The sequence below is a fragment of the Carcharhinus amblyrhynchos genome, chromosome 21 (genome assembly GCF_965287045.1).
Source record: "Carcharhinus amblyrhynchos chromosome 21, sCarAmb.v2.hapA, whole genome shotgun sequence".
Lineage (NCBI taxonomy): Eukaryota > Metazoa > Chordata > Chondrichthyes > Carcharhiniformes > Carcharhinidae > Carcharhinus > Carcharhinus amblyrhynchos.
In genome coordinates this window covers 12,744,042-12,768,755 of record NC_137344.1, presented here as the reverse complement: position 1 = coordinate 12,768,755, position 24,714 = coordinate 12,744,042, and the positions used below count along the sequence as shown (strand labels likewise).

The window sequence follows — 24,714 nt, the reverse complement described above, 5'->3', positions numbered from 1 at the left end:
CAATTAAGGCATGGAACATACAGAAAGAAATACAAAACACATTTAAAATTAATCAATCTCTCCCTTAAAAACAAATATCACTAGTTTCAGTTCTTCCACGCCCATTTTTGATGGCAGAGTTTCATCTAAAGTGTCAGTTGGTCTGTTAAACCCCTATACGAATAAAATTAGAAAACCTGTCCATTCTGATAACATGGGGCATTGAAAAGTTGAGCACAAAACCAAGCACTTGAAGCTCCACACCCAGTCTTTGCAATGTAGAATGGTAACATGCAAGACCCTGCCAGAAGTGTTGTCCTTTTAAGGCCCTTTTAATTAATTTGGCATGTAGAATCAGTCATAGGAATATAGGGAAATAGACCTAGTAACAGGAGTAGGCCATTCAACCCTTCAAACCTGCCACATCATTCATTAACATTGTGGCTGATCTGGTTGTGGTCCAAAATCCAATTGACTGTCTACTCCTCCTAAATCTCATTGTTTAAAACCCCAATGGGTATAAGCCCAACCTGTTCAACCTTTCTTTCTAGGATAAGCCCCTCATTCCAGGAATGAATTGAGTGAACCTTCACTGTACTGCTTCTAATGCAATTATTCACAAGTTACTATGCATAAGGAGGCTGTTCTGTATCAATTCTCCAAATGAGCATTATGGCTTGGTGCTATTTCCCTGCCTATTCCTCATACTCTGAATGTTGTTTCTATTCAAGTAATCATCTTATGCCCTCTTGAATGTCTCAATTAAACCTACTGTTAAGAATCTGATGTTGGAAAATGAGAGGGTATCCGAAACACCGTGAAGGGTAACTTGGAATACTGGTTCTTAGCAGTGCATATTTTCAATTGTGTATTAATGTGAGAAAAGATATGCAAACCAGGAAGAAATAGTCCAGTCTTGTTGTGATCTATTAATAAAGAGTATTTATTGACTTAAAAGAAAATATATGACAAATACTATAATACACTACAATAGTACACTTCATACAATAATGCCTTGCACATTATCTCATGAAGTTGCCCCTTGTTCACAACTACTTACATTTCCTGAACTCTGAGTGCCCCTTTTAGATTTTTACCCCTTATTTTATATTGTCTCTCCAACTTCTTCCTGCCAAAATGCATCACCTCACAGTTCTCTGCATCAAACTTCATCTGCCTCCTACCTGCCCGCTCCACCAACTAGTCGATGTCCTTTTGGAGTTCTGCACTGTCCTCTTTACAGTTCACAGTATTCCCGCAGACGTTAAAATGGCTCCCTTCACTCCAAGCTCTAGATCATTAGTATATATCAGGAAAAGCAAGGCTCCCAATACCAACCCCTGGGAATACCAGCTCCCTCCAACTTGAAAAATTATGAACCGTTACTCTCTGTTTCCTGTTACTCTGGTAATTTTGTATCCAAATTGCTACTCTCGCTTTTATTCCATGAGTGAAAAATTTTCTCATAAATCTGTGGCATGCCATTGTATCAAATGTCTTTTGCAAGTCCAAGTACATCACATCAACAGCATTAGACTCACTAACCCTTTCTCAAAAACTCCAAGCTAGTTAAACATGATTTCCTTCGAACCTATTTCAAACAAGGGTATAACATTTGTGATTCTCCAGTCCTTTGGCACCTCTTGAGTCTAGAAAAGACTGGAAGATTATGGCCAGAACTCCTTCACTTTCCATTTTCACTTGTTCAATATCCTTGGATGCATCTCATCCAGTCCTGGTCTCCTGTCAACTTTCAGTACTGACAATCTATTCAACACTTCCTCCGTATCAATTTTAAACCCTTCTAGGGACAGAATTTTCTTGATTGTCATCATGTCTTCAGTAGCATTTACCTCCTTGATAAAGACATATGCAAATTATTCATTTGGTATCTCAGCCATGCCCAAAGCCCTACTCCTCTGTGCCCTACTCCTCTTTTACCACCCTTTTGCTATTTTATGTAGAAGACTATTTTATGCTGTCAGTCTTTTCTCATTATCCCTCTTTACCTCCCTAATGTGCATTTTTACCTCCTCCCTGAATCTTCTGTATTCTTCTTGTGTCTCAACTGTATTTTCCATCTGACACCTGTCATGAGCACACTTTTCTTCCTTATCTTAATTTCTATCTTTTTTCTCCAGGGAGTTCTGCATTTGTTTACTGGGCCTTAGAATGTACCTTGATTGTACCATTTCTGTTTTGAAAGTAGCCCATTATTCAGCTACAGTTTTTTCCACCAACCACTGGTTCAAGTCTAACCAGACTCTGGTGTCACCCAGTTGATGTCAGCTCTCTCCCAGTTAATTATTTTCATGCTGGATTGCCTATTTTCTTTTTCGATCATCATCCTCAACCTTACAAGAGCCTGGTAAATCTCCTCTGCACCCTTTCCAATGCTTCCACATCCTTCCTATAATGTGGCAACCAAAACCATATGCAATACTCCAAGTGTGGCTGCACCAGAGTTTTGTACAGCTGCAGCATGACTCGTGGCTCCAAAACTCAATCCCTCTACCAATAAAAGCTAACACACCGTACGCCTTCTTAACAACCCTATCAACCTGGGTGCCAACTTTCAGGGATCTATGCACATGGACACTGATCTGTCTGCTCATCCACACTACCAAGTATCCTACCATTAGCCCAGTACTCTATTCCTGTTACTCCTTCCAGAGTGAATCACTTCATACTTTTCCGCATTAAACTCCATTTGCCACGTCTACAGCTTATCTATGTCCCTCTGTAACCTGCAACATCCTTCTGCACTGTCCACAACTTCACCAACTTTAGTGTCATCTGCAAATTTACTAACCCATCCTTCTATGCCCTCATCCAGGTCATTTATAAATTGACAAACAGCAGTGGCCCCAAAACAGATCCTTGCGGTACATCACTAGTAACTGAACTCCAAGATGAACATTTCCCATCAACCACCACCTTCTGTCTTCTTACAGCTAGCCAATTTCTGATTCAAACCGCTAAATCACCCTCGATCCCATGCCTCCGTATCTTCTGCAATAGCTTACCGTGGGGAACCTTGTCAAACGTTTTACTGACATTCATAAGCACCACATCAACTGCTTTATCCTCATCCACCTCTTTGGTCACCTTCTCAAAGAACTCAGTAAGGCTTGTGAGGCACAAACTACCCTTCACAAAACCTTGTTGACTATCTCTAATCAAATTATTCCTTTCTAGATGATTATAAATCCTATCTCTTATAATCCTTTCCAAACCTTTGCCCACAACAGAAGTAAGGCTCACTGGTCTATAATTATCAGGGTTGTCTCTATTCTTCTTAAACAAGTGGACAACATTTGCTATCCTCCAATCTTCTGGCACTATTCCTGTAGACAATGACGAAAATTGGGCAAAACAGAAACCTTCCCAGGTCTCTCTACGGCCTACTTCTAGTTCACTACTTCCACCTGCTCAGGAAAAACTCCGAAGAAAAAGCTAAGAATCAAATACTCTTACCTCCCAGCTCTCCTCACAAGAATCACCTCTCTGCCTGCTCCGCTGGAATAATGAGTTCAAAACCTCATGGGTAAGTACCTTTAAAGGAAAAAAAGCAAAACCCTTCCCAGGTCTCATGTGCAACCAGGAGGTTGTACATAATTTGCCCATTGATGCCATTGCCACCTCTGGTGGTTCCAGAACAACCTGTTGAAGGTGCAAAAATTGTGATTGTGCATGATAAATCGAATGACTTAAAAGAATCAATAGTGTGTGCAAAAAGTCAGAAAATAAAATTATATTGGAGTATTGGCTAAAAACAGATGCTGAAATCTTGCTGCCATTCACGCTAACGAGATCTTATGATCCCACCAATGGCACACCCCCGCCTGTTTCCTTGCAGCGAGGTGTGCATTCAATGGGAAACCCCATTGGCAATGGTAGGACCATACATTCCTGCTGCCAGTGAGCTATGCGCCATTCCAAACAGCCGTGATGCACACTGCAATGACACAGAAAAATCTTGCTCAATGAGTTAATGGCAGGTGGATTAAAACTATCTGAATTAAACATTTAGGCAGAACCTGAGCAAGGTGTAACAAAGTACATAACAGTACTCAAAACTAATGATGAAACAAGGGCTTGTGGGCTACCCTAAACCATACCTCCTACAATCATAGCAAATACAGATACTTGATGGAAAATTAAAAAATCTTCAGTGTGGTCGCCCAAGGATTAACCGTGAAACATTTAACAACCTAATGCCCGAGTCACAAATATAAAACAAGTACTGCAGCAATACTCTCCACTGTTCTTACACAGTTATCTGGCTTAACCACCTGACTGTAAAATTACAGTTGTTCTCTACATCTATATCAAACAAAACAAAGAGCTGACCAATACACTATACTGTCTTCTTTTTGCCTACTATTTTTATTTATCTTCAAATGTAGCCAAATGGAGCAGGAGTGCAAGCCACTACTGCCCAGAGCTCAACATTACGTGTTCATCCATCTTCTCTATCTCAAGATTTACCGCACAACAATTTTTTGAGCCACTAAATCCAATGAATAAATTTTAAGCAACTAATGTTTATCTAAATAATGTTGGATGATGCCTATAATATTTCTGGGATGGTTGACCAGTACCTTACTTATTTATATCAATTTTTTTGCAGAACATTCACCTCGTTGCTAAATGGCTGAGTACATTGGATAAGAAAGTGGAAGCTTACAGTTTCGGCAGTCATGATGATTATCGTGTTTTTATGACTGCTGAGCCAGCTGGAACACCTGAAACACATATTATTCCACAGGGATTACTGGAAAATTCTATTAAAATCACCAATGAACCCCCAACTGGCATGTATGCGAACCTTCATAAAGCTTTGGATTTATTTAACCAGGTATAAACAAAATAGGAATGTTGTTGAACTTAATTGTATCTTAATTATTGAGGCTGTTTTCTAAATTCAAATATTATATATTTTTTTCATTTTCTCATATATCAGGAAGCAGGGGTAGTTTTAAGTGACCTGAGATCATGTTTATATTATGTTCATGTGATTACGATCTACGCTGGTTATTAGAAATAAGGTATAGACTTAAGTGAGTTTATTTAGTCTTTCTGTGTAAGAAAGGATAAAATTTTAGTTAGATTCATGTTTAAAAAATGGTGCTTGCATTTATGAAAGTTTCAGTTTCATTTCAAACTGTACCTGCATTATGTAGAGCGTTTATATTGTGAAAAGTAAACAAGAGCTTAAAGAAACAAAAACAGAAATGCTGGAAAATCTCAGCAGATCTGACAGTGTCTGTGAGGAGAAAATAGAGCGAACGCTTCGAGTCTTTGTCAGATCTGGGCACTGACGAAGGGTCATCTAGACTCAAAATGCTGGCTCTATTCTCTCCCCACAGATGCTGTCAAATCTGATGAGATTTTCCAGCATTTTCTGTTTTTGTTCCAGCATCCACAGTATTTTGCTTTTATCTAAGAGCTTAAAGAAACACTGAGCTGTTGCTTAGCGACCAGAGCCCACCTTTTAAGTTAGAAAGATCTTTGAGTTTGGTTTTAACTGGATCCATGGCAGAAGGAACTTAGTAGCTAGAGAGGAAACAGCTCTGCCAAAAGCAATGGCACAAACAGAAAGCAGGAGAATGGAGTAATGGAAAGATTGCAAGTCCCAGAAACTAAAGAACAGCTCATTCTAGAAATTAGGGAATGAAAGCAGAGTTTCCAGTAAGATTGAATTCAAAGGAACAAAAGGAAACTGAAATTTGAACAAAGTATTCTTCGTTGAAGTTAAAGATAGAGCTGAAAAGTGCAAACCTGATGAATTTGGCTAGAGAGAAGCCAGAAAACTGAAGCAATCCTAAGATTGGTGAAACAATAGTTTACTTTTGGTGGCTGGGTACCTGAGAGATTGTGTGAAAGTTTGAATGCACATCGCAATTAAAGACAGGAATTCTGAAAGGAAATCCTGGAAGTGGATCTTTGCTGAAAGCAACTGAGAGTTTTGTTTGGAAGAAGATTCTAAGATGGATCTTAGCATGGAGTTTGGAAACATTTGTGTGATCATGTGGGGGGATTTGAGGAGAAATCCATAGAAGGTATATTGAGTGGCATCTGCACTTGGTTTCAGAGTGGGGTATGTCTGATCACAGTTGGCCTATTGTTGGACAGTGTTTGCTGAGAACATCATAGCGTAAGATATATGTGGTAACTTGTATTAGCCTTCAAACCCACATACATTTGTGAGGAAATAGGTTGGGTAAAGGTGTATTGTACTAATAGTTGAACGTTTCATGCTGGATTTATTTTTATGTTGTTAAAAGTTAGTTGGCAGTCCTGTGACTCTTCATTCACATTTTGTAAAGAAAGAAAAAGTTAGTATTTTGAGCTAGGGCTCCATTCTGAGATCTAGAATGGTTAACATCATCTGGGATCATAACAGTACTCGAATTTACAAAAAATTATTTTTTATAAAAAAAAGTTAAGCCAAACTGCAGTGTTTTGATTTTTTAAAATTCAGTAATGGCAAATCCATCCCTAAAGGCCTTGAGATGGGGTGATGAACCATCATCTTGAATATAATTGAGTGCAATTGGTAATAAATAAAGAAATTGACAGAAGGTGCAAAAGCAACATGTAGAACAATTATTTTCACACAGCAAGTGGCTAAGGTCTGGAATGCATTTCCTGTGATTGTGGTGGAAGCAGGTTCCATCAAAGCATTCAAAGAGAAATAGATTGTTATCTAAAAAGAAAGAAAGTACAGGGTTACGGAGAGAAGGTGGGAGAATGGCACTAAGTAAATTGCTCGTTCAGAGCTAGTGCAGACACTTTAGGACAAATTGCCTCCCTCTGCACTGCAACCGACTTGTGGTTCTGACTGATTTCCTCGACCATTTTAATGAGCAATTAAGAGTCAACTGCATTTCAATGTGTCTGAAGTCACACATAGGACAGATCAGCCAAGGACCACAAGAGACTATGTGGTGAAGATAGTCCCACAGTGCTATTTGGTAGGAAGTTTTAGGATTTTGACTCTACTATGATAAAGAAACAGATGCTGTGTGATTTGCAGGGAGCTTAGAGATAGTGATTTTACCACCATTTGAAAAGAGTTGTCTCAAAGAGTTTTCTGCTGCTGATCCTGTTTCAGTAAGCAGCATTTTAAAATGGAAGTTAAAACAGAGCAGGTTTTCTGTAATGTACTATGTAATGCAAGTTTTAACATTTGGGCATGTGGGAAGTTAAAAGCAGCGGGTTACTTAGACACTCAGAATTTGACTCTCTCCCATCATTTCTAATTTTAACTGCAGGGCTCTGCAAGCAGATAAGACCCACATCTAGAATTTATACAAATTAGGGTCTTATTATGTCAAGAACACACTAATGGCATTTTATGTGGACCCAGAAGGGAATCTGCTATGACTTCCCAAAAGGCTAAAACAAGGCTGAAGCCTTCCTCCAACATTAGTGAGACCAGGAAGAGCAGGGATGCTTCTCCTAGCATTGCCTTGAAAGTTACAACTTCTCTAGCCCTGAATGAAATGAAGCCCATTCTACCCACTGCCTCCACCTCTAGTCTTTTCAGGCTACAAACATTCATAGGATAATTACAGACAAGACTTGCCACCCTTCCCCACCTTAATTAATCCATCCAAAAGAACACAATTGTCTCTCCATCACTATTGCCAGCTGTCTCTTAAATGGATATATAATTACTGCAACATTACTCTGATTTCCAACCACCATACATTGCAATAAATGCTAATTATAAAACACTGCTTGCAAATTATGAATACAAGATAGAAGGTTTTCTGTAGTATAAAAAGTGTGATGCACTGCTAATTTTTATGATACAAGCTGCTATTGTAAATTTCTGGACTTTTGGTTAAACCCCATGAGAATATGGTGAGTCATATATTTGGCATTTTCATTCTATTATATTTATAGTGTAATTGTTTACTTTTTTTGCTGGGACCTTTTTAAACAACATTTTTTTGATATTAGGAATTAATATTCTTGCTATTAAACATAACACTCAATTTTCATTTATAGAGACTTCAATTATTTATTTCATGTTCATGTAGGATACCTTGGAGATGTGTTCCAAAGAATCAGAATTTAAGTGCATCCTTTTTGCTCTTTGTTATTTTCACGCTGTGGTTGCTGAGAGGCGCAAATTTGGAGCACAAGGATGGAACAGAGCATATCCATTTAACAACGGAGATCTTACAATTTCTGTTTATGTACTGTTCAACTATTTGGAGGCAAATCCTAAGGTACAGTTTACTACTTGTACAAAGTTCAATTTATATGATAGAAGAAAAATCTGTAACATGCTAAATGTTATGATGAAAGTGACCAAAATAATGCTGGTGAGTGACAGGCTGATGGAATTTAACACACATTATTTCCTCTGATCCCATTGCCTTCATATAGGTTTCAATATAAATCTGCTATAGTAGATGACTGGGTAAAAATAGATGAAAGGAAGTTGGGAAAAGAATTGGGGACTGGAGGCAACTGGACAATGAGATCCTGCTTTAAACTATAGATGTATTGGATCATGACTGCAATCTTAACTGCTGTACTGAGTGGAAAGTTTTCATAGATTTTGTCTGGCAGGAAAGTCATCAGAAAGAGGAGCTAGAGCCAGAAAAGGATCAGAAAGGTGAAATATATCTTTTCTGTTGTTTCTTTGTGCCAGGAAATGTAGTATGCTGCTTTTATAATGTACTGAGAAATACAGATTAAGTTAATTACTAAGGTGGAAGGGCTTTACAGTAAAAGCAGAGTGTACAAGAGGCAGAAATTATGCCAAACAAACATTCAACTCTCATTTAACCCCAGCTAGTATGTAGGGTTTAATTCTGAGCACGACACTTTAGGAATGAGGTGAAGGCTTCAGTGAAGGTACAGAAGAGATTTATTGAAATAATTCCAAGGATGAAAAATTATGTAGTTAGACTGGAGAATCTGGGATTGTTCTCCTAAGTGCAGAGAAGTCTGAGATGATTTGATAGAGATGTCTTTATAAAATTATTCATTCATGTTATATGTGCATCTCTATTTGTTCTTGACAAGGTAATTGTGAGCCAACCACTTGGAACTGCAGCAGTCCTTCAGTGAATGTACTCCCATATTGTTATTGAAAGTATTGTGAGATATTGACAATGAAAGATCAGCAATGTATTTCCATGTCAGTATAGTGTGTGATTTATATTGATATGGGGAAAGAACAGGAGAGTGGAATTTAGCTAGTCTTTGAAAGAGCCAGATACAAATGCAATGGGTCACAGGACAACCTCCCGTGCTGTTCTATTCTATGATTCTATATTTAAAACCAAAAGAGTATCATTATTATTTTAGTATGAATGAAGGAAAAATTAAAGTAAGAGTGGCCAGCCTGTTTTGTGCCTCTTGAAACTGTTGATCAGTGATTGAAAATTGGGGATTAGCTCAGTCATCCCGTTGATGCCTTAGGCCATTTATAGAGTCATAGAGGTTTACAGAATGAAAACAGGCCCTTCGGCCCAACTTGTCCATGCCGCCCTTTTTTTTAAACCCCAATTGCTTATATTTGGTAGCTATCTAAATGCTTTTTAAAAGACTAAATTGTACCTGTCTCTACTAATACCCCTGGCGGCTTGTTCCAGACACTCACCACCCTCTGTGAGAAAAAATTGCCCCTCTCTCCCTTCTCACCTTAAACCTATGCTCTCTAGTTTTAGACTCCCTTATCTTTGGGAAAAGATATTGACTATCTAGCTGATCTATGCCCCTCATTATTTTATAGACCTCTATAAGGTCACCCCTCAGCCTCCTACACTCCAGAGAAAAATGTCCCAGTCTATCCAATCTCTCCTTATAACATAAACCATCAAGTTTCAGTAGCATCCTAGTAAATCATTTCTGCACTCTTTCTAGTTTAATAATATCCTTTCTATAATAGGGTGACCAGAACTGCACACAGTATTCCAAGTGTGGCCTTACCAATGTCTTGTACAACTTCAACAAGATGTCCCAACTCCTGTATTCAATGTTCTAACCAATGAAACCAAGCATGCCAAATACCTTCTAAACCATTTTGTCCACCTGTGACTTCACTTTCAAGGAATATATACTCTTGGATCTCTTTGTTCTGTAACTCTCCACAATGCCCTACCACTAACTGAGTAAGTCCTGCTCTGGTTCAATCTACCAAAATGCATCACCTCGCATTTGATCGAATATTTACACAGCAAGAAGCTGGTCAGTGAGGATGCTTACACGTGCAAATCTGGATTCTATGCTATTTTAGGGCCTGATTACAAAATTAAGCCCGACAATCACATGAGTGGAACAGGTGCCAACAAATTTCGCTTATTTGAACTGAGCGTTGAGTATCCAAACCATTTAAACAACATACAAACACTTTTTAACATACAAGGTGAACACGCTAATAATGCATAACTATTTACATATATAGTGAGACACAGATTAACCTGTTGCAGCTGTAACTCCTCCCACCCCACCTTTTTGTGTAGAAAATGAGATTCAAAAGCCAGTCAGAAACCATAGAAACCCTACAGTGCAGAAGAAGGCCATTCAGTCCCTTGAGTCTGCACTGACAACAATCACACCCCAGGCCCTATCCTCACAATCCCACACACCAACCCTGTTGATCCCTCTAACCTATACATCCCAGGACACTATGGGCAATTTAGCATGGCCAATCAACCTAACCCACACATAGAACGTAGAACCCTATAGTGCAGAAACAGGCCCTTTGGCCCATTGAGTCTGCACTGACCACAATCCCCCATATCCCTACACATTTACCCGCTAATCCCTCTAACCTACACATCCCAGGACACTAAGGGGCAATTTTAGCATGGCCAATCAACCTAACCCACACATCTTTGGACTATGGGAGGAAACCGGAGCACCCGGAGGAAACCCACGCAGACACGAGGAGAATGTGCAACCTCCACATAGACAGTGACTTGAGCCGGGAATTGAACCCAGGTCCCTGGAGCTGTGAAGCAGCAGTGCTAACCACTGTGCTACTGTGCCACCCACATCTTTGGACGGTGGGAGGAAATCGGAGCACTCAGAAGAAACGCATGCAGACATGGGGAGAAATACAAATTCCACACAGTATTCCAAGCAGGAAATTGAACCCAGGTCCCTGGAGCTGTGAGGGCAGCAGTGCTGACGACTGTGCTGCCCCAGTTCTAAGCTAGGTGGTAATATTGTCCTGGGACTCATGTTCAGTTTGCTCAGGCACCCTCAGCATGTGGTTATGTGTTTGGTGATGTAGTAGAACAAAGAACAACACAGCACGGGAAACAGGCCTTTCGGCCCAACGAGCCCACGCCGCCATATTAACAATGCATTTTTCCTACACCTCCCTCGACCCGTGTCTATGCTTATGGTACCCCCATTGGAAATCAGATTCGGGGAGAATAATTTAGGGACAATTTGTTACACCAATCAGCCTAGGAGCACATCTTTGGGGTGTGGGAGGAAACCAGAGCACCCGGAGGAAACCCACGCAACCACAGGGAGAATGCGCAAACTCCCACAGACACTGGCCCAAATCCATGTATCTGCACAGCTAGCAGTAATAGTCACTGAGCTGTTGTGGTGCCCATCTACTGGTCCAGTTTTAAGCATACACAAACAACGCAAAGTACTAGGCTACTCTCAACATCCAAGAGCAGCCCACGCACGACGCACCGTATGCATGCCCCTCGTTAGACAACAAGGTGGACCAACGCACCTGTGGAGTAAAAGTGACAAAACATCAACACATGTAGCATTAGATTTCCAGTAACGTCCTGAGGCTCTGACCCTTATGTAAAACCATCTCCTATAACCCTCCATCCCTGTTTCGCTCATGTGCCTATCTAAGTAAACCTTAAACAAGTCCAGCGTGCCTGCCTCCACCACCTTACTTGGTAGTGCATTCCATACCCCCACGCCCCTCTGTGTAACATCCAAATTATACTTCTCCCCCGTCACCCTAAGCTCGTGGCCCCTTGTGATATTTATCTCCAATCTAGGAAAAAGCCTACCACTGTTTACTCTATCTATACCCTTCATTATTTTATACACCTCTATCAGATCCCCCCTTAATCTCTGTCTTTCTAAGGAAAAGAGCCCCAGTTAACCCAATCTTTCCTCATAACTCAGTCCTTCCATACCAGGCAGCATCCTGGGAAACCTCCTCTGCACTCTCTCCAGGGTTTCCACGTCCTTTCGGTAGTGAGATGACCAGAACTGGATGCAGTACTCCAAATGCGGTCTAACCAACGTTCTGTACAACTGTAGCGTTAGACACCAGCTCTTATACTCTATACCCCTTCCTATAATGGCTAGCATACCGTAAGCTTTCTTCGCAACCTTCTCCACCTGAGTTGCCACCTTCAGAGACGTGCACTTGCACTCCCAAGTCCCTCTGCATTTCTATACTCTTAATTGGTCTACCCTTTATCATGTAACTCCTCCCTGCATTATTCCTTCCAAAATGCATCACCTCACATTTATCAGGATTAAATTCCATCTGCCATTTATCTGCCCAGTATACCAGCCTATCTATATCCTGCTGTGTCACCTGACACTCCTCCTCGCTATCTGCCAATCCTGCCATCTTTGTGTCATCTGCAAACTTGCTGATCACACCACGTATGCCCTCTTCCAAGTCAGTTATATATATATTACGAATAGAAGAGGTCCCAGTACTGAGCCCTGTGGCACACCACTGGTGACAGACCTCCAGCTAGAAAAGGACCCTTCCACTACTACTCTGTCTCCTGTTGCCTTGCCAGTTTTCAATCCATCTAGATACCTGTCCCTGTATGCCATGAGCCTTAACCTTTTCTACCAGCCTACCGTGAGGGACTTTGTCATGATCTTATCGAATGGCAGGGCAGGCTCGAAGGGCTGGATGGCCTACTCCTGCTCCTATTTCTTATGTTCTTTGTCAAACGCCTTACTGAAATCCATATAGATGACATTAACGGTTCATCCATCGTCAACCGTTTTTGTCACCTCCTCAAAAAATTCTACCAGATTCGTAAGGCAAGACCTCCCCTGAACAAAGCCATGCTGCATATCCCTAATCAGATCACAGCACTCCAAATGCTTATACATCCTATCCCTAAGAATTTTTTCCAACAACTTTCCTACCACTGAATTCAAACTCACCGGCCTATAATTACCAGGGTTATCCCTACTACCCTTTTTAAACAGCGGTACCACGTTAGCTATCCTCCAGTCCTCTGGGACCTCACCTGTGTCCAAAGAAGAGACAAAGATTTGCGTCAGAGGCCCAGCAATTTCATCTCTCACTTCCCTAAGCAGCCTGGGATAAATGCCACCAGGCCCCGGAGCTTTATCAGTTTTTATGCTGCCTAAAAACCCTAACACTTCCCCTCTCGTAATGGATATTTCCTTCAACTGGTCTACAGCTCCCTCCAAGACATTACAAGGCACCAAGCCCCCCTCCTTCGTGAATACCAACGCAAAGTATTCATTCAGGATCTCCCCCATTCCCTCAGACTCTATGCACAGTTCCCCTCCTTCGTCCCTAAGAGGACCGATTTTTTTTCCCTCTAACCACCCTTTTGTTCCTAATATAAGAGTAAAATGCCTTTGGATTTTCCTTAATCCTATCAGCCAAAGCAATTTCATGCCCCCTTTTCGCCCTTCTAACTCCCCTTTTGAGCACCCTCCTGCTCTCTGTATTCCTCCAGTGTTCTCTCTGTTCCCAGTTGCATAGACCTAACATATGCCTCTCTCTTCTTCCTGACCAAGTCCTCAATATCCCTGTAATCCACAGTTCTCTAATCCTGCCTTTCCCATCCTCCCTCTTTACCGGCACATGTCTTTCCTGCAACCTTTTCAGTTTGCCCTTGAAAGCCTCCCACTTGCCAATCGTGGACTTACCCGCTAACACCCTCTCCCAATCAGTGTCCATCAGCTCCTTCCTAATCTGGCTATAGCTCGCCTTCCCCCAGTTCAGCACCCTCCCCTTCGGACAGCACTCATCCTTTTCCATTTTTATCCTAAAGTAGGCAGACTTGTGGTCACTGTTAGCCACGTGTTCACCTACTGCAACCTCAACCACCTGACCCGGCTCATTACCCAAAACTAAATCCAGTATAGCCCCCTCCCTAGTTGGGCTAGTTACATACTGCTCCAAGGACCCTTCCAGCACACATTTTACAAATTCCTCCCCATCCGAACCCCCAGCTCTAGGCACCTTCCAATCCACCCCAGGAAGGTTAAAGTCACCCACTACAACAACCCTATTCTTTCTGCACCTATCTAAAATGTCCTTACAAATGCTTTCTTCCACTGCCCTTGGGCTGTTGGGTGGCCTATAGTACACCCCTAGCATAGTAATCGCTCCCTTCCTATTCCTCAACTCCACCCACTGACTCAATCCCTAACTCCTCCATATTATCCTCCCTCTGCACCGCTGTGATGTGCTCCTTAACTAACAATGCCACCCCACCACCTCTCTTCAACCCTCCTCTGTCACACCTAAAAGACTTTTATACCCAGGAATATTCAGCTGCCAGTCCTGCCCTTCCTTTAACCACATCTCCATCACTGCCTCCACATCTAAATTCCTCACAAACATCAAGGCCCTAAGTTCATCTATTTTACCCGTTACACTCCTTGCATTAAAACAGACGCAATCCAAACCTCCAGGCCCACTCGGATCCTCCTTCCCCCAGATAATTTTCCTTTCAACCAAACCTACCCTGTTACCCAACTCGCTCCCAATCCCAGTGCCTAATAAGCTATCAGTCTCATCCCCAACTCCCCTCCCTATTAGGTTAAACCCTGTCGAAACACTCCAGCTAACGTCCCAGCTAAGATATTTGTTCCCCTCCCATTCAAATGTTCCCCATCCCTCCTGTACAGGTGCCCTTCTCTCACAAATACTTCCCAGTGATCGACAAAAGTAAAGCCCTCTACCTTGCACCATTCCCTCAGCCACGCATTCAGCTGCATGATCTCATTATTATTCCTAGCCATGCTGTTACTAGGCAGCAGCCCAGAGAATGCCACCCTGGAGGCCCTGCTCTTCAGCTTGGCCCCCAACTCCCTGAATTGCCTACGTACATCTCCCCCCCCCCTCCCCGCTCTGCCTTCCTACGTCCTTCTCTCCTTTGTGTATAATTACGTCAGCCTGGTTCCCTTCACCCTTCAAAATTCCCTCTATCCTCTCTGATATGTCCTGTACCCCTGCTCCAGGGAGGCAGACTACCATCCTGGAGTCACGCTTTTGCCCACAGAACCGCCTATCAATTCCTTTAACCCTCCCATCCCCCACCACTATCTCATTGCCAGCCCCCTTCCTTCCCTCTCTGAGGCATTCTGGTCCTCCTATCTTACCTTTTGTGCCTCTGTTGATGCCTTTTGGGGGGCCACTGGGGTAGTCTTTGGACCAGGACTACTACTACTACTACTTCTCCCTCCCTTCTCCCTCTCTCCCTCCCTCCCTTCTCTCTCTCTCCCTCCCTCCCTTCTCTCTCCCTCCCCTGGGACCTCCACTTGACCATGGTTCATAGCCATTATCTCCTCGTTCTCCCTGACCAGAAATGCATCCTCTAAGCGCAACTCTAATTGCCTGACCCAGGCCCTCAAACACTGCAGCTCTAAACACTTGACGCAGATGTGGGCCTTCGGGAGATGTGTTGTCTCCAGGAACTCCCATATGTGGCACCTAACACAGCTGAAGCGTCTCGCCATAGACCCTGCCATGTACCTGACCACCCTTGGAATTATGTATACCAAGATGGAACTAGTAACTCACCTTGTCTAAGCCTGCTCTCGCCTAAGCCCAGCGAGCCAAAGCCCTTATAGCTCTCACTCTGCTCCCACTCACTCCGCTGCCCGCTGTCTACTATTGCCTTCTTTTTATACTCCCTGCTCTCCCTTCCCAACTAGCCCCTCACCTGACTTCTGCTGCGGAAATAAAAAGTAATCAAAAAAAACCCCGCGAACCAGAAATACAGCCAAGAGCTTCCAAAGGAAAATCAATCACTCACCACAGCCACCAGGTACACCGCTCCAGAGAACAATGTAGTCTTTCTTTGGCTGATGTGCTCAGTGTGGACAATCTGGAGCATTCCATCAGGGAGCTCTTCAGACTTTCTCAGATTGTGGTCCTCAGTTTAGACTATCTGGAATGATATTTTGTGTGTGCAGGGCTCCCACTGGTGTCTGGATGAGTCAGCATGCCCACCGGTGTAGGGAGCCTATGTCGTAGGCTAGATGACCAGAGTGCTGTAGCATCTATTTGTGCAAGTTCTAATATCTGTAGGAGATGACGGCAGTTGTATATGTAGTGGGCACTGGCTGAGGCTGCCGTGTAACTAACTGTTCGGTTGCAGGGCATAGCTGTATACCACTGCCAACTAGCCATGGCCACATGCTGTCTGAATCTTGACAATGTAACCAGGTGTTAAGAGGGCTCGGTCTGTGGGCATCTTAATCATAGTGCATTTTGCTTCTCAGTCTGCATTATATGAGAACATCATTCACATTGGTTTAAATTTGGGCTGCAGCAGAGCCTTAGCAGCAGGAATCATGGTCCTGATACTTCTGGAAGAGTCGTGCTGACGAGGACAGACCCTGTCATCAAAGCTTTTGCAGGCTGAGTACAGCAAAGTAGTCTGTGCAACCCATGCATATTTCTCTACAAGATGCTTGACTGAGTGCAATGACTGTTCTGCCAAACTGTTTGACTGTGGCTGGTCATGATATACTCAAAGTCAGATTTGTGTGCAAAGTTCTGAAAGTCAGTGGCAATGAATTGGCAAGCAATGTCTATCATGAGTCTCTGTGAGGTGCCGTGTGTTGTGAAGTGTCCCTTAAGCTTGATGATGACTGTGTTATTCATTATGTTTAGCAGGTAGTTGAGTTCAAACCATCCGGCGTACGAATCAACTAAGACTAAATGTTGTTTTCCATTCCATTGAAAGATATCAGCTGCTGTGAATGACCATGGGAGATCCAGAGCCTTGTAAATGCAGCAGTTTTTTTGCTTGATGTGTTGCATGGTACACATCTGGAAACTCCCCTTTTCCATGTTCGTGTACAAGTAGAGCCTATGCAGTAATTCCTTAGCCCTGTATCTGATTGCTTCTAACCCATGGTACCTTTGGTGTAGTTGTTGGGTATAGTGCCTTTAAAGAGAAGCAGGGATGACAATTTGCTGGCCTCCCAGTATTAATCCATCCTTATAGTTCGTTTATTGCGGGCAAAGATGTGCTGAGCTCATGGGGAAGCTCCCTTGAGGATTCTGGCTAGCTCCTCATAATGACATCATGCAATTGTCTGCATGTGATGTTCCCCTGTAAGGTATCTTTGAGTTCCTGAATTCGACAACAGGACAGCATCTCTATTGTCATGATATCTATGTTTTCCTCATGATCTGCCTGCTTTGTAGTGGGTCAGAAGTCTCTGAAGAGGGCATCAATCAAGTCCAGCTCTTAACCATGTTTGTAGACGACATTAAGATTGTACCGTCACAGCTTTAGCATCATGCATTGTAGTCACGCAGACATAGTATGGAGAGATTTTTTTAAGATCGCTATGAGTGGCTGATGATCCATTTCAACTGTTGTAGGACAACTGTATATGAAGTCATAAAATTTCTGACAGGCGAAGACTAAAGCAGTGAGTCCCGATTCAATTTGTACATCTGTGTTAGTGAGAGCCCTTGAGTTGAAGATCTACCATTCTGGATGTAGACTTTGCCAAGTCCGTGCTGGCGAGCATTTGCCGATAAAAGTACAGAGGTTCGAAAGTCAAAGTACTGTAGACTTGGTGGTGCAGAATCTGAGGGCCACCATGATTTCTCTTCCACCAAGAGCTGGTGTCCTTCTGCCCCACAAAGTGCCAGGTCTTCAAGTGACAGAGAGACTTACTTAGAGGCAGTTCTACTCCCTGAACATGCAAGTGTCTGTTTGACTCTGTTAAAGACTAGTGTGTAGTGCTCTTGCCAGCATCATTCTGCTCCTGGTGGAGGAGTTGATGAATAGGTCTAGTGACCTCATTGTAACACAGAATGGACTTAGATAATTTGTCATACCAAGAAAGCATTGCAGGGTGTGCTTATCCACAGGAATAGCCATCTGTCATACAGCCATTGTCTTGTCTGGATCAGGCTTCACATCATCCCTGAGAATAAATGATCCATGTAAAGAATCTGGTTGACTCTAAATCTGCATTCCGCAGGGTTAAGCTTCAGGTATATGATCCTGATTTTGTCAAAGATGAGACAAAGACAAGCATCATGTTCTTGCATTATATAATCTTAACCAGGATGACATCAACAATGATTTTGCAAGGTTGGCCCACAAAAAGTTTCTCCATGCACCACTGGAGACATATGGAGAAAATTATGGGTGCTGATCCAGTAGATCAGCGTGGCAAGTGGGAAAATCACAGGTGAAGATATGAATCTGGCGCAAATCGGTTATAATACTCCCACCTCTGTTTTGCTGGTGAGATCAGCTTTGCACCCAGAAAGGGCATGACCTGCACATCCTCCCACAAGGGGGCCAGGGGAAGGAGGAGGAGCCAGAGACATGAGGTTTACAGGACCCTGCTGTACCCTTCAATGGGATGACAGAAGCGACATGCTGCTGCTGGTGCTGTCTCTAAGTAATTCTCTCTGTCACTTGCAGATTTGGCACTTTGTGGGGCAGGAGGACACATACTCCCAGTGGAAGTGAAGTCATGGTGGTCCTCAACTTCTAAGTCACCAGGTCCTCCCAAGTGTCCAGCAGGGACATCTATGGTATCTTCGAGCCCTCAATGCACAAGTGCATCCACGAGGTCACCAATGCCATGTTTGCCCGGGCTGGCGATTTTACATCCAGGCCCCACAAGAATCCTGAGCTGCAGGCTTCGCCAGTATGCCCCAGTGCAGAAGGCTATAGATGGCATGCACATCGTCCTGTGGCCCCTGCACAGTCAGGGAGTGCTGCTCATCAATAGAGAGGGGTTCTACTCCCTGAACATGCAGATAGTCTATGACCATAGGATGAATACCATGCACCTATGCCACCCTTGTAGCTATATCCTCCAGAGTTAGGAAATCCTCAGGCTGTTCGAGGACCAGCCCAGGCTGTTAAGATGGCTCACAGAGGACAATGGATACCCAATGAGGATTTGGCTGATAATGCCAGTGTGGAGGCCAGAGAATAAGGCAGGGACTCATTACAATGAGGCCCATGCTGCCACCCAGTATGTTGTCGAGCAGTGCATTGGGCTCTTGAAGATGTGGATCCGCTGCCTGGACTCCTTTGATGGTGCCCTCCTGTACAGCCCTCTGAGAGTCTCCTGCGTCAATGTGGTCTGCAGAGCACTCCACAATCTGGTGCAGTAGTGGGGAGACTCCCTGGAGGAGGAGGAGTGGGTGGATGAGGAGAGGCACCAGGAGCATGTGGAGGAAGAGGCCGGGAAGCAGCCAGATGGAGGACAGGCAGCGCTGGACAGGATCTGGCAGGGAAGATTCCCTGGCAGCTAATGCATCTCCAATCCCAGAGGTCTAGTAGCTGGCTTAGGGCCAGCTGAATACTTGCCTTTGGCAGACTTCTGCATGCCCAAGACCTCAGACATTCTCACCTCCAGCCTATGTGCATCTACAGCTGTGTTGCGCACACCATTAAGTGACCCAGAAGCCTACCTCTAACATGTCTCACCATGGTGATCCTTTCTGTGCTGGTGGATTGTGTGGTGGAAGTCTATTTTGAATTGAGTGTGCTAGCCTTGGAGGATTCCTCGAGGTGTCCTCCAAGCTGTCATGGGGTATCTCAGCAGGAGCAATGGAAAGGCAGCAACTCCCGAAGGGCCAGGTGCATCAAGGTTGTTTCCTGCAACAAATGGCACAAGGTTCAATGCAAAGGATGGACAAGTGTCTGGACAGCATGCCACTTAGTTGGAAAAAGTCATTTGAAAGAAGGCTTTGCAGATGCTTATTTCCATGGCACATGTGGATCTAGTTGTTGTTGATCTTTTTCTCTTTGCCTTTCCCTGTCAGCTCCAGTGCATGCACATCAAAGGTATTGAGGATACTCAGCTCAGGGACCCCACCTTCAGTTTTCATACCATTCCGGCAGTTTTGGGCCCTCTATTCTGCGGGACATAAGGGGGGATTGAAAGCCTGATGACTGGAAAAGCAAGGGGTGTAGGGTGTATTGGAGTTGTGGGAAATTAGGTGGGATTTATTAGGGGAAACTCAGCAGAGATGCTTACTGGAGAGGGGGTGGTGATTGGGGTGTGCTCTGCAGGGGTGGCGATCAGGGAGGGGGATGCTGATTCAGGGAACTCGGCAGGGCTGGTGATTGGGACAGAGGCCTGATGTCCGGAGTGGTGGGGGTGGAGGTGGCAGGTTCCCAATATACTGTGCAATGGAGTCCCAAGTGCTCAGCAGTCGTCTTCAGCAGCGAGAATAGGCTCTGTGCACCCCATTCCCAGTGAGTTGGTATTAATGGGTGCTATTCTGATTGGCGGTTGGTGACTAGTGGAGTGCCACAGGGATGGGTGCTGGGGCCTCAGCTATTTACCATTTATATAGACGATCTGGAGGAGGGGGTTGAGTGTAGGGTGATGAAATTTGCTGATGACATGAAGATGAGTGGAAAAGCAAATTGCGTAGAGGGTGTGGAAAGTCTGCAGAGGGATCTGGATAGGCTAAGCGAGTGGGTGAGGACCTGGCAGATGGCGTATAATGTTGGCAAGTGTGAGGTTATCCACTTTGGCAGAAATAATAGTAGGAGGGATTATTATTTAAAAGGCAAAAAGCTGCAGCATGCTACGGTGCAGAGGGACCTGGGGATCCTTGTGCACGAGTCGCAAAAACCCAGTCTGCAGGAGCAGCAGGTGATCAAAAAGGCTAATAGAATGTTGGCCTTTATAGCGAGGGGGATAGAATATAAAAGTAGGGAGGTCTTGCTGCAACGGTACAGGGTACTAGTGAGGCCGCAGCTGGAGTACTGTGTGCAGTTTTGGTCGCCACACTTGAGGAGGGATATATTGGCCTTGGAGGGAGTGCAGAGGAGGTTCACTAGGCTGATACTGGAGATAGGGGGTTGGACTATGAAGAGAGACTAAATAGATTGGGTCTGTACTTGTTGGAGTTTAGAAGGATGAGGGGGGAGCTTACAGAGTTGTATAAGATAATGAAAGGGATGGATAGGGTAGAGGTAGAGAGATTCTTCCCGCTTAGCAGAACTAAGAACATAAGAACATAAGAAATAGGAGCAGGAGTAGGCCAACTAGCCCTTCGAGCCTGCCCTGCCATTCAATGTAAACTCCACTGGAGGGAATCACTTGAGCAACTTCAGTCCCGGGCCCGCTAATGACATTTAAATGCAGATTATGATATGGAGATCTGCGCAGAGCTGATGACTCCAAAAAACGTGAGCTGGACATGCACAGAAGCTATGGCGCCCAGTGAGGAGCCCACTAAACAGCCTCCCAGCCCGTTTACAGCACCGGAGCAGCACAGCAGGTTGGGAGAAGCATCTCCATAATCTGAAATTCTTTTTATTTAACTGACACTTTCAAATGCTGAACTATCCAAATCCCAAAGGGAAATTTGAAACAGCTGACAACCAGTTTTTTGCATTAGTATAATATTATGGGATGTTCCAAAATCAAGAAATTATGTCTCAGACCAATTGTGATCATTTTATCTTAACATAAACATCTATTAGCAAATAAAGGGTTAAAACAAAAGTACACATACACAAGAATGACATCACACAGTAAACAATACTTTAACATCGTACCTTAAAGTACCGACAGAGCTAACATAGAACATAGAACACTACAGCACAAAGAACAAAAACAGCCTGGGAAACAGGCCCTTTGGCCCAACAAGCCCATGCTGCCATTTTAACATTACGAGTCCCCCCCCCCTCCACCCATGACCCTTATCTATGCTTATGGCATTCCATATTGAGGGAAACTAATTTAGGGACAATTTATTACCTCCAAGCAGCCTAATAGCACATCTTTGGGGTGTGGGAGGAAACCGGAGCACCTGGAGAAAACCCACACAAGCATGGGGAGAATGTGCAAACTCCCACATTTACTGGCCCAAATCCATGTGTCTGCACAGCAACAGTGATAGTCACTGAGCTGTTGTGTTGCCCAGCATCTGATCCAGTTTAAGCGTAAAATAATGACATGAAGCACCAGGCTATTCTCGAACGTCCAAGAGCAGCCCTAGTACGACTCATCGCGTGTATGCCCCTCGTTGGACAACAAGGTGGACCGACTTAACGGCCCTTCAGCCCGCAAGCTGCGCCGATCATATCCCTACCTACCAGGCCTATCTATAACCCTCAATCCCATTAAATCCCATGTACTCATCCAGAATTCTCTTAAAAGACTCCCAACGAGTTCACCTCCACCACCACCGACAGCAGCCGATTCCACTCTCTCACCACCCTCTGAGTGAAAAACTTACCCCTGACATCTCCTCTGTACCTACTCCCCAGCACCTTAAAACTGTGCCCTCTCATAGTGACCATTTCAGCCCTGGAAATAGCCTCTGAGAATCCACCCTATCTATACCGCTCAACATCTTATAAACTTCTATCAGGTCGCCTCTCATCCTTCGTCTCTCCAGGGAGAAAAGACCTAGCTCCCTCAACCTATCCTCATAAGGCATGCCACCCAATCCAGGCACCATCCTTGTAAATTTCCTCTGCACCTTTTCAATAGCTTCCACATCCTTCCTGTAGTAAGGCAACCAGAACTGCACACAGTACTCCAAGTGGGGTCTGACAAGGGTCTTATAAAGTTGCAGCATTATCTCCTGACTCCTAAACTCAATCCCTCGATTAATGAAGTCTAGTATACCACACGCCTTCTTGACCACATCCGCCACCTGCGAGGCTGATTTAAGAGTCCTGTGGACCCGGACCCCAAGGTCCTTCTGATCCTCTACACTGCTAAGAGTCCTACCCTTGATTCCTAACATTTGACTTTTCTGTTCAGCAACAATTCCTATAGATTATTAAATCTGTAGAATCCCAGTAATTTTTAACCACACAATATCCTCTTTCTGGTGTCCTCTGGGGCTGACAGCAAATGGTTTCCAGGTCTGACATTGTTCATATTATCTTCTGCAAGATCTGACCAGCCACCCTCTTACATAGGCTTCAGTGTTGCCTTAAATGTGTTCCTTTTCTTTAATTTCTCCATTGTTTCAACCAATCTCTTTGAAAGTGCTTTCTTCCCAGAATTGATTAAACCCATTTCTATACTTTAACTCTTAAAAAGTAAACTTAGCCTTACTTTAATTACACTTATTACAACTTAAATATATCCTGTTTTGAACTAAAACAATCCATTTTGAAACTATTCCTGTAAAAAGATAAAGCTGCTGTAGTCCCAGATGACCAAAGGTAGCTCTCCCCTTTGTGGGGGGGAGTTCACTGGTGGTGATATAACCTGAGCATCACTACAGGCAACCGGCGAGGTGGGTCTTCATAAATAACCTCAGCCAGTATGGGAATTAAACCCAACTGTTAACGTCGTTCTGCATCACAAACCAGTTATCCAGCCAATGAGCCAACCATTCTGATTGAAGTCCCTTTTAATTCATTAACCTATCAAAACAATTTCTTATTGATTTAGATACTTACAGTCACTCTGTCCATTACTCCAATCGCTACAATTACAATCCCCCGACAGCCTGTCTTTTGGTATATTAGAAGTAAGACGGTGATATTACCAAAAGAAAAAAAATTACAATTCCTTGGTTTCTTGACAACAGGAGGGTTCGATGGCTTATAGAATTTCAGCTTAGCAATATCTGAGATTTATGACATTGTTGATCTATTGGGTGGAATAAAGAAGCTAAATCCTATAATAATAAAGCATTAATTTTTTTTTCAAATGTTTACAAAATGAACTCACCAACTATACTTTTCCATCACAAACTCCATTTAATATCAGGTTCCCTGGGATGACTTACGCTATCTCTTTGGTGAAATAATGTATGGAGGTCATATCACTGATGACTGGGATCGTAAACTGTGTCGTACTTATCTGGAAGAATACATTAGAAATGAAATGCTGGATGGTGAACTTTTGCTTGCACCAGGTTTCCCTATCCCACCCAATTCTGATTACAAGGTAAGCTTCTAAACAGTGGTGCACTATTGTCACATATCAGAATAAAATTGTTGCTTTGTTGCTTTTTTGCAAGTTCTTCTCAACAGCCAGTCTTCATGAATTGTGGTAGCATATGTCTTGCATTGTATAAAAGCATGTTAAGATTGCAAAACAAATAACATAAAATTCCATACTTAATGAGTAAATCAACATAAATTGTCCTAGAATTTGCATTTGGTAGTGGAGTTGGGAGGGTTATAATCATCCCTTAATCATCTTTATGTCAATTAACAGTTCTGTGGGACCTCCTCCATTGTATTCCCAGGAACATCTATCACCCATCTTTGGTCTTACAATGCATTCTACAAGACTGTGTTGTTCTTTCCTCAGACTTCAGACTGGATATGTTGGCATTCCCCAGTTCCCAGCTTGGTTTCCTTCATGCTAAATCAGCCAATTCTCAAATAAAAACAGAAAATGCTGGAAACATTCAGCAGATCTTGCAACATCTGTGGAGAAAGACACAGTTAATGTTTCAGGTCAATATCTTTCACCAGAACTGGGAATTCGAAATGTAAAAGCTTTAATGGAGGTAAAATAGAGGAGGATACAAAAAGGATAAAA

The 24,714-nt window shown here is 43.3% G+C and overlaps 2 protein-coding genes across 2 annotated transcripts in view; one reads left to right on the top strand and one right to left on the bottom strand.

The window, feature by feature from the left end:
• LOC145356565 (dynein axonemal heavy chain 17-like) overlaps positions 1 to 24,714 on the top strand; it is an 811,195-nt gene that overhangs the window by 765,367 nt on the left and 21,114 nt on the right. Inside the window, exons 74-76 of the mRNA XM_080209339.1 lie at positions 4,613 to 4,840; positions 8,034 to 8,225; positions 23,932 to 24,111. Of these exons, the coding sequence (XP_080065465.1) occupies positions 4,613 to 4,840; positions 8,034 to 8,225; positions 23,932 to 24,111 (600 nt within the window). The remainder of the gene's footprint in view (positions 1 to 4,612; positions 4,841 to 8,033; positions 8,226 to 23,931; positions 24,112 to 24,714) is intronic.
• The window catches only part of pgs1 (phosphatidylglycerophosphate synthase 1), an 83,439-nt gene continuing 81,314 nt past the window's right edge, over positions 22,590 to 24,714 (bottom strand). The window contains exon 10 of the transcript XR_013889179.1: positions 22,590 to 24,024. The gene's annotated coding sequence lies outside the window, so the exon portion shown is untranslated. The remainder of the gene's footprint in view (positions 24,025 to 24,714) is intronic.